The 10654-nt window shown below is 37.7% G+C and overlaps 2 protein-coding genes across 2 annotated transcripts; both read left to right on the top strand.

The window, feature by feature from the left end:
* The first annotated feature begins 260 nt into the window (after window positions 1–260).
* LOC117793414 (poly(U)-specific endoribonuclease homolog) lies at window positions 261–5214 on the top strand. The gene is made up of 4 exons (XM_034633723.1): window positions 261–442; window positions 1499–2657; window positions 3592–4021; window positions 4874–5214. The coding sequence occupies exons 1-4, from the start codon at window positions 376–378 to the stop codon at window positions 5105–5107; spliced, it is 1890 nt and encodes a 629-aa protein (XP_034489614.1). The 5' UTR covers window positions 261–375; the 3' UTR covers window positions 5108–5214.
* An 867-nt stretch (window positions 5215–6081) lies between these two features.
* On the top strand, window positions 6082–9541 carry LOC117793650 (protein SPT2 homolog). The gene is made up of 4 exons (XM_034634025.1): window positions 6082–6277; window positions 6615–8055; window positions 9018–9227; window positions 9296–9541. Exons 1-4 carry the CDS (start codon window positions 6215–6217, stop codon window positions 9391–9393), a joined length of 1812 nt encoding a protein of 603 aa, XP_034489916.1. The 5' UTR covers window positions 6082–6214; the 3' UTR covers window positions 9394–9541.
* Window positions 9542–10654: the final 1113 nt, after the last annotated feature.

The following is a 10654-nucleotide window of genomic DNA, read 5'->3' as shown; positions in this document are numbered from 1 at the left end:
TTTAAAGGTTTGCAGCCTTGCTTACAACATACAAGCCACAACTGATATGCTTTTTGATTGTACCGCAGCGATCAGCGGTCTAAACCTACGCTAAATGCTGTTCCGACGACATTAGCTCATTAATAAAAAAATAAAAAAATAAAGAGAGTTAAAGGCGGATGCCTGTCGTTGTCGTTGTTGTTGTTGTCGTTAACTGTGGAATTGCCGCTGTCTCTGTCTCTGGAAACAGCTCTGAGTTTTGAGGTCTGATTCTCAGTCGTGTTTTGAATCTCAGACCAGCTGGTTGTGTTACTCTCCCAATTCCAAAGAAGCGTTCAAAGTAGCGCAAAGTGATAATAAATCCGAAAATAACAACAACAACGAAACAACAACAAAATGCGTTGTTTGGCATTGAGCGCGTTGTTTGTTTGCGTTGTCATCGCCGGACAATGCGAAATTGCAGGTAAGCTAGATTTCAGGTAGAAGACAACAACAACAGGTAACTCAGCTAACTCAGATAACTGATCCACGAATTGAACCAGGCTCTCAAACTGAAAAAATATCGGTTTAAGCTAATTTTGTATTTTGGTCTTTGTTTATCGTTTTTGAAGCAGTTACTTGTTTTTTTTTATGTTTCGGTTTCAAAATACCGGCATGATTTTGCTTTAAAAAAAAATAGAAGTGGTAGACATGTTTTAAAAACGTTAATAAACAGAGTTGTTCTACAAATCTCCAACAGCGCCAAAACAAACCCAAAAGCAATTGTTGGGGTTCTTAAAAACTAGATACCATTGTTTTCAAATGTCTAAAAAATGAAATCTTTATTGAATTGAATTAAATTAATTTTTAAATTGAATAAAAATGCATAAACTAAATATTTTTTTAAATTTTGTTAACTATACAAAATATTTGTCAACCTAAAACTGTTCTTGAATCTATAAGTAAGCCGATTTTTTTCGAGTTTGAAAGTATGTTCGAAAAAACTAAGCCTCTGACATTTAAGGAACACCGATATTTCGATCGGTTGTTTTCAAAAGCAATTCTCTTTAAAAACTCTAGAGATTTCTAGAACCCACCTGATACAAACGAAAACCGCTTGATTTTAAAAAAGATATATACTAACACACCATCCTTTGTTTAGTAAGATCTATATTTAAATTGAAAATCTAAATTACTTTAAAAAACTTGGATTACACCTGGAGAAAACATTTAAATTAAATCTTGACCGCATCGAAACTAACCGTTATATATGAATCGGTTATTTTGCTTTGCAAATTTTCGGTTTTTCGGTATAATAAATAAGTTTTGTTTTGGTTAGGGCTGCAGTTACGGTTACCCAGCTCAATCGGTTAATACCGGTTAAGAGTTGCTTTGAATATTTTCGGTTTTTCGGTATAACAAAAAGTTTTGTTTTGGTTAGGGTTGCAGTTACGTTTGCCCATCTCAATCGGTTAATAACGGTTAAGGGTTGCTGTTTTCTTCTACGTTTTTAAGCCCCGCTTTTAATTCTTCTTTGCAGCTGGTTATAAGAGCGAGATTGAAATAACGCCAGCTCCAGATGTGGAGACAACCACCAAAAAGTCCGGCTGGTTTGGTGGCATCAAGAAGTTCTTCAGCAGCAGCGACACCACAACAACCACAACAACAACAACCACCACCACAACAACAACAACGACAAAACGACCGATTGTAACGCCGGCGTCGGTGCAGAAGCCACCACCATTGGTCATCTCGCATGCACCGCTGATGCCACTGGGACCACGTCCGGATACGCCCGCCTCATCGCCATTTGGCGCCTCACCGGTGCACGGACCGCAATGGCCAACGGCAGCGGGTTCCGCCGGACATCAGTCCGCGCCGGGACAGCAGCATTCCAACACGGGAACGGGAGCGGGAACGGGAGCAGGAGCGGGAGCAGGAACGGCAGCTGGAACGGGAGCCATCGCACACCAGGGACGTCCTGCTGGTCCTGGTGGCGCCTCCACCGCGCCAAATTTACCACCAGGCTTTGCGCCGTATCGACCACAGAAACCACAGCCAAGTGGCTTTGATTTGAGCTATTCCGGCAGCGGAGCAGCGGGCAACGGAGCACGTCCTGGCTTTGGACTAGCACCAATGACGAGTAGCACCAGCAGCAGCACCTCGACAACCACCACCATGCGTCCTAGGGTAAATATGCAACCGGGTGGTGGCGTCGATTTGCGTTTTGGCCTTGACAGCGGCTCCACAACGACCGTGCAGCCGAATCCACGACGTCCCTCGCTGAAGGAGGATTTCCCGGCACTGCCGACGCCCAAGTCACCAGGTGCAGGCACGCCCACGTCGAGCACACCAACATCGCCATCCGCCTGGCAAGCACCGTTACCCACACCGGTGCATCCGGCGGTGCCAGCGCATCCGGTAAAGCCAGTGACACCAGGTCATGGTAGCAGCACCACCACCACCACTGGTGGCAACTCTGGTGTGTCCTTTGTGCCGCATACGGCGGGATCAGCCACCACCACCACAGTGCGTCCGGGCTTCCAATCGTCGGGCAACTCGGTGGCCAGCGATGATGAGATACGCCAGCTAACCGAACAGCTGTACACCAAGGAGTCCAACAGTCAGCTGAGCCACATCAATGTGAATCTGCAGGGACGCACGCGTTCCATAGACAGCGCCGATGAAGCGCCACAGCCGTAAGTAGAAACTCAACTCAAGCCTAACACTGAAAAAAAAAAAGAAACAACTTCTAAAATCAAGTACATTCATCTCAAATATTTTGTTCTTAAAATAAGAGCATTTTAAGACCACAATACAATCTCCAAAAAAGGACATTGGTTCGGTTCGCGAATCGGTTAATATACCCCTGTATGCAAGGTTTGGGTTCGAACCTTGGTTCAATTTTATACAAAAAAATATTTTTGTGGATATACATTTTTCTCTACATTTTGAACTAATTACATTTTTTTTTAAAGAAATCAAATTTTGAAGTTAATTTTAAGTTATTTAAAGATTTAAATATGACTTATTTTAATCCGAAGACTCAAATAATTGCGTAATATTAGAAAACCATAAAATTTTTCAGAACCGGCTTGCAGCCTTTATACTAATACTTAGAATATTCATCAAAACAATCAAAGTTCTTAATACAAGAATAAAAATCTTAAATTGTTAGGAAAGTATAAATATTTTGTATATTTTATACAAAACAAATGTTAGCCCCGTGGCGCTCTGGTTAGAGAAACCGCTTCAGTTGTGAAGCAGTAGGCGGCGGTTCGAGTCCCACTCGTTTCAAGTTAAAATAACATTTATAAAAGTTCTTAAGACAGAATAAAATGTAAAACAGTCAAAATTTAAAAAAAATTAACTACAAATTTAAAAAATCGTTTTTAATTTTTTTATTTTTTGATTTAAATTTTAAGAACATTTAATCTAACAATAAGAATTTGGTCTTATTTGAAATGTTCTCAAAACCAAGATGTGTTTTCTTCATCCAAGATTTTTACGTTCTCGACGCATTTTTTAGAACAATATTCTTAGTTTTGAGACCAAAATCTTGATTTTAGAGGCTTTTTTTTTGTATCAGTGTTGATGCAGTGCATCTAAATTGTCAGGAAACTCTCTCAACAGGCTGCTCACGGTGGATGCAAAGGCCTTGCAGCCGGAGACAATTGCCAAGATGCGTTTGCTGTTCAACAACTACGAGGAGGATACGCTGGTCAATGAGCATGTGACCGCCAACGAGCGACGGGAGGAGAACGAGTTCCTTGACGCTGTCATGGCCACCAGTGTAATGCGTCAGGCCATGTTGTTCCTGCAGCAGAAGGGTCTTGTCACTCCAGATCCGAAGACGCATCGTGATCTTGTCAAGGAACTCTGGTTCACCCAATACTCGCGGGGTCAGGGCAAGATCGGTAGCTCCGGTTTCGAGCATGTCTTTGTGCACGAGGTGAAGAACGGCACCATCATTGGCTTCCACAATTGGGTCTATGTCAACGAGGAGGAGCAGGCCGGTCGCTTTGACTACAAGGGCTACATGAAGGAGCAGGACATAGGCACGGTAAGTGTGACCAGCTACACATTTAAATCCACATATGGGCAATTCTCTAATCTCGAATGTCACGTTCGTACGCATTCAAAGTGAAAAAAAACACATGCCAAAACATATTTTCAGTTTGACAAAAGGCGAAAACTATAGCTATTGATGAGCATTATAATTGGTGTTAAGCTTGATTTTGGGCAACGGTTCATTTTCGAGATATTTACAAAAAACCAAAGCATTCGCACGCTACAAAAACAGAAATCGCTTTAACGGCGAACAGTTTAGCGAAACTTGAGGCAATATTTTAATGCGACTAATTTAAAAATTTCAAGCACTGATGCATCTTAATTATGCTTTTTATTTGATTCAAATATATTAAATAGTTGATTTTTTATTTAATTTAAACACTGTCGCACTCGAAATTTCGCATGCGGAATTTTGTTCCATTATCACTTTTTTTTTAAATATGAAATTTATTTATTTTTTTAAATTTAAATATACTTCAAATCTTATTTTATTTTTAATGAAATATATTTCTATAGTCATTATCAAGTTTTTTAATAAGAGTTGAAGTGTTTTCTATACATATTCATAAAATTTTTGATGCTAGAAAATGGATTTCGTCAAATAATCATTACAATTAAAGTACTCTATTCTGAAAATCAATTTTAAAGAAAACAGGCAAAAATATAGAAAAACTGAATTTATTTAAAGCTGATAAATGAAAAATGTTTAAAGTGTAAACTAACTTAAAAATGTAACTGGACTTTTGATAAATTTTATGTTTTTTCTGCGTTTAACATTTCTGTGAAATTGCCCATATGTATCTCTATCTCTATCTCTTTCTTTATACCCGTTCTTCCCGTGCAGAAAGGAAAAGTGGTCAAGGTGCGATTCTCGCATAATGGACTCAACAAACCAGTGGATACCATGTTTATTGGCACCTCCCCAGAACTGGAGCTGGCACTCTACACCGTCTGCTTCCAGCTGCGTCCGGATCGCACCTGTCCCGTCTCCCTGGGCAACAGCAAGTTCGGCATTGTCACCTACTCCTGGCGCTACAGAGGCAAGAGTCTTATTGGCAGCGCCTATCCAGAGATTTGAGCCACACAGCTCGCAATTATCGCACCTGTTATTCTCTGTTTCTCCTTACAGAAATACTTTTTTTTTTGCCTTTGTCTACGATAAATAAATACAAATATTTTAAACTTTGCATTTCTGTTGCTCTTTCGAAACGGAAAACCGTTTCGCTCATCGTATGTTTAAATGAACGGCCACTAAATTGAACGAGTGAACCATTCATTCGTTCACTGTCGTCATTTCCTCAGTGTTAATAAGCTTTTCTTTATTATTGTACAAACTTTTATACGCGAATGCAATAAGGAGAGTATTTAATAAAAAATAAACTAGAAGCTGCATAATAATTAATAATAATAATAATTAATGCATTGTCATATCGATAAAAACAACTTAAATATGAACAACTGAACTTGCTCAGCGAATTCTACTGCCACCTTTTGTAAACGGGTTTACTTGTTGCACTCGATTGCTACTATAAATTAATCGATAAGCTACCTGTGTATGCGATAGTATCAAAACCATTTTATGGTTAAAACAACACAAATTAATATATCGATTTTATTATAAGTAAAATCCAGGTGCAAATATTTTATTTTTAATATTACAAAGCATATGATATATATAAGCTATCAATACTCCTTACAGAATTGGCATTGCCTTGACAAAAGCTGTGTCATCAAGTCACTGTTGCCAGCTTGGCTATTTATAGTTAGCTCTGGCTATTCTCAAAGCTCGATTGCCGGAAAAGTTTGAAAATCGTAATTAGCCGGAAAACTGGCTATTTTTAATATATATTTAGTTATGTTTTGCTATAAGATGCTTTATAATCAGAAACAGATATTTTTCCTCCTCTGGGGATGCTAGCTATTTTTTTAGCTATTTTGTTTCCAGCTATATTTCTTCTAAAAAGTTGGCAGTGCTGCTTTTCAGCGAGCTTCAGCTATTTTTTCCTCTGTAGAGTTGGCAGCCCTAACACTTGTCACATCACTAATAACTAGTGTTTCTAGAGTTTTCAGTCAACAAGTACGTACGTCTTTCTCAAACAAAGGCGAAACAAATCAAACGATTTAAATATTTTGTAAAAACAAATCAACAATCAAGTGCCGCTGTTGAAATTAACACGGAGGCAATATGGATTTCGGTGCGTTGTTGCATTACGCCAAGAAGAAAAATGATGCAGCCACTAAAGATGAGGTTTGTGTTGAGTTTTATTTCTAGAGATGCAAATTGAATGGGAGTTGTGGATGCCATTGGATTGTAAGGATAATTAAGCAACCAGCTGTTTGTAGAAATATGTTGGGGGAATGGCAATATCCGTGTGCCATATGGTAACAATATCATAATGTGTGTGTGTGTGTGTGTGTTGATGTTATCGATAATGGATCGCCAAGTGGGTCATTCAATGACCCCAAAATTAGACTAACGTGCATGGTAGGGGGGAGGGGGGAATATTATGTTCCAATCTCAACAAGTGTCTAACATGCTCTCTCTCTCTCTGTCTCTCCGTCTGTGTGTCTTTATGCATTTAAAGCACGGCAAATACTACAGCACCAAATATGCGCCACCCAAAAAGGAGAGCAAGGAGAGCAAACAACTGTCCAGCAACATACAAAAGTTCCTCAAGAAACGCGAGGCGGAGGAGAGCGAACGGAAGCGACAGGAGCGTGAGAAATTGTCCAATCTGTTGGCCATGCGTGACGAGAAGTCCAAGAATAAAATACGTAAAATGCTGAAAGTGACGAAATCCGCTAACAAATCGGTGCTGGAGGATGCCAAGGATTGTGATAATACGGCCGTAACGCTGGCTGGCTCAGATCAGCCGGATGGCGATGATTATGGCTATGTGTCCACGGAGGCGAATGCCTTCTATCAGAAGTACATTGAGAAGGTGAAGGATGTGCACGAGGACAAGGGATTTGCGCCCAGTCGACCGCAGTCGCTGCGCGACTTATCCGGCACCAAGGAGCGCGTCAAGGCGGCCATCACACGGGAGCGGGAGGAGGCCAAATCCCATACCAGACAGCGGCTCAGCTCGGTGCCAGCAACGTCATCCACCAAGACGCCTAGGGATGCGAGTGTGGCCAGAACATATACATCATCGAAAACGTTGTACAATCCGGAGGCAGAGCGTCGCCAGGAGGAGGAGGAGCAGCAGCAGAAAAAGCCCAAGGTGAAGCGTCCAGCACAACCGCCGCCAATGGATTTCCAGGCGCTATTACGTCTGGCCGAAAAGAAACAACACGAACCGGTTGCCATTGCCATGCCCGAAAAGAAAAAGGAACCCGAGCGTCTGCTCTCGGCGCGCGAGAAGCGGGAGCAGGAGGAGCGTCAGCGCTGGAAGGAGCAGCGGGCACAGCGGGAACGACAGCGCGAAGCGGACGCCAAGTGCAAGGATCAGCGCAAGGATAACACAACAACACAGTCACAAACACAATCACAGCCACAACGCATGGAGCCAAATGGACGCATACCCAAGCTGAATAAGCCGCCAACGGGGAAAGCAGCAGCTGCTCCTGCTGCCGCTCCCGCTCCAGCTGCCAGTGAATCCAAAGCCAAGCCCACAAGTGATAGCCTCAAACGGCCAGCGCCAACTGCGCCCAGCGGCAGCTCCAGCGCCAAAATCAGTGCAGCCACTAAATCCTCAAGCAGCAGCAACAACAACCACAACAATAATGGTCTACATAATTCCAGCAAACGTCCAGCTAGTGTGTCCAATACAAAACCCACTTCTGTAGCCGCATCATCATCATCATCAACGTCAGCAACGAAGCCCGCAGCAAGATTGGAATCTCGCAATCCATATGCGGGCATTAATAAAACAGGCGCCACACGGGAATTCCCGCCACGGGAAGCATCCGCCAAGACGCGACAATTTCCACCCCAAGATGTGCAGCGACGCAAACTGCCGCCCATTGATGCACGTGGGCGTGGCAGTACGTTGGGACGCAAGCAGCCGGAATTGGGCAACAAAAGTGAGTGGCGTATTCAAGACTAAAGTTACTAAAACTAAATAAACTAAACTATTATTTATTGTAAATTGCAATTAATTATATGCTTTAACTGTAAATTAATACATTATTAATTAAGTTTCAAACCAGGGACTGCAAATAATAGTTGGGAATTTTTAAAAAACTGTCAACTTTTAAAATAATATTTATAATTCAATTTTTGTATAAAAAAACTCTTATACAAAAATTGAATTATAGAATAATAATTGAATTATAATTATAGAGTTTTTTTATACAAAAATTGAATCATAAATATTATTTTAGATTTTTATTATAAAAAATTCAAAATAATAATTAATTTCAATTTTTATTATACAAAATTAAAAATAATAATTAATTTCAATTTTTATTAAAAAAAATGAAAAATAATTATTAATTTCAATTTTTATTATAGAAAATGAAAAATAATTATTAATTTCAATTTTTCCTATAAAAAATGAAAAATAATAATAAAATTCAATTTTTATTATAAAAAATGAAAAATAATAATTAATTTCAATTTTTATTATAAAAAATTAAAAATAATTATTAATTTCAATTTTTATTATAAAAAATTAAAAATAATAATTAATTTCCATTTTAAAAAATGAAAAATAATTATTAATTTCAATATTTATTATAAATATCAAAAGTACAAATTAATTGTCAATTAAAGAACTTACTTAGTCCCTAAAAATTGCAATTAATTTTGTACTTTAACTATTATTTTATTCTTAAATAATCAAGTTCAATTTGCGGCTAGAATCATAAGATTTATTTTACTAAGGAATTAATGTTTATAACATACAAATACTTAGATTAGTAATTGTATTATCAATTAATTAATGTAAGCACAAGCACAAACTGCTTAAGTATTTATCTGCATTTTAACAACAATTTTTTATATTTAAACTAATTATATTTTCCCTTTTGAACTGCTTTATTAGGACGCATTTGTGATGAGGATGATTCGGAGTATGATTCGGAGCTGGATGACTTCATCGATGATGGCGATTGCGAGGAGGACATATCATCGCACATTCGCGATATCTTTGGCTATGATAAGCGCAGGTATCGCGATCTGGATGAGGACGATGATCAGATGGAATCCAGCTTTGCTCAGGTGCAACGTGAGGAGCTTATTAGTAAGAAACTAGGTGAGTCTTTAAATCAAACTCTGCAACATTTCCTTCAACAAATTGTCACTAATTCTTGCTCTTTGCAGGCTTGCAAGAGGATTTGGAGGATATGCGCATGGAGGCGCTGCATAAAAAGAATAAAATGGCCAAAAAACGCACCAAACGCATCGATGATGATGACTAAACTATTATCTGTCAATTTCCAACTCCAACTTGCATTCGGAAAGCGTTATTTGCTCAACCACAAACTGATTAGTTACTCCAAGGAGAAGCCTTTGTTTAGTACTCAAGCCTACACTCTGAATTTGTAGTTAAAACAATCTTGGCTGATTTAATTGGCGTTACTTTCTTCTTCTTTTTTTTTTTGTTAACTTTTTATTTGACCTTAGTGCTAAACTATACATATACTCTATGTATATATATGTAATATGAATTGTAATATTAATATTTTTGCTATTCATTCAAATTTATTGAAAATTTACAACAAACAATAATATATCTCAATCATGTGAATACATATATTATTATTAATATATGTGTATACCCTTGTAGAAACCATTCTTTAAATTGTTCCCCTATACAGAACTGTAACAGGTAAAGCTACCAACACAGTTAGTACGAATACAATATATAGACATTTAAGATAAATCAATTTTACCAGATATTTTGCTTTTATTTATATCTATGTTAATCAGTTTTGTTCTTATATATAGTGTCTGTCTAAGATTTGTTTGTATGTGTTTGTTAATGTTATCAAAAAAAAAGGGGTGTTTCCTATTAGAGCATTAATAGAACTTAACTTATATTATACATATATAGACTCAATTTTAAACTTGTTTTCTTTGAATTAAATTTCCCTTTTGTTATGTTTATTTATGGTTACTTTGTATGCATAATTTTGCTTAGCATTTACAAACTACACATATGTTAATGAATTTTTAAATATTTCTTATAAGACTCTGTTTTATTTATTTTATTTTTTTTTTTTGTATTATAAATTGTATTTAGGATTATAGTGTTACAGATTTAAGTCAGTCCACCTATCCTAGATGTTCACAGTTTTTATTGCTAGTATTTTAACACGTTTTTCTTGGTATTTGTAGAAATATTTTTTTTAGTCTGTTCAGTGAGGATTATATTAATTCAGCTACTTTTTATTATTTGCCGATATTTCGAAATTTACTTGTATTATCCTCTTTTTGAATATGCTAAGCGATTACTAAACAATTTTGTTTTTTTTTTCTTTTCAAGAATTTTAGGAACTTCATTTTATAATATCTTGGTTTTTCAGTTTTCAACAATTTTGTTAAACTCCTTTTTTGAAAGATTTTAAATAACTGCAGTGCAGTAGCCAAAGCTTAACCCAAAAGGGGAAATTTCAGTGGGTTTTTTTTTGACTTGGACTTTTTTTGAATCTCTCAAAATAATGCATAATTTTTTCCCTT

Source organism: Drosophila innubila, chromosome X (assembly GCF_004354385.1).
Source record: "Drosophila innubila isolate TH190305 chromosome X, UK_Dinn_1.0, whole genome shotgun sequence".
NCBI classification, from domain to species: Eukaryota; Metazoa; Arthropoda; class Insecta; order Diptera; family Drosophilidae; genus Drosophila; species Drosophila innubila.
Note: the sequence above shows the minus strand (reverse complement) of the source record. Positions and strands in the feature narration are given on the sequence as shown.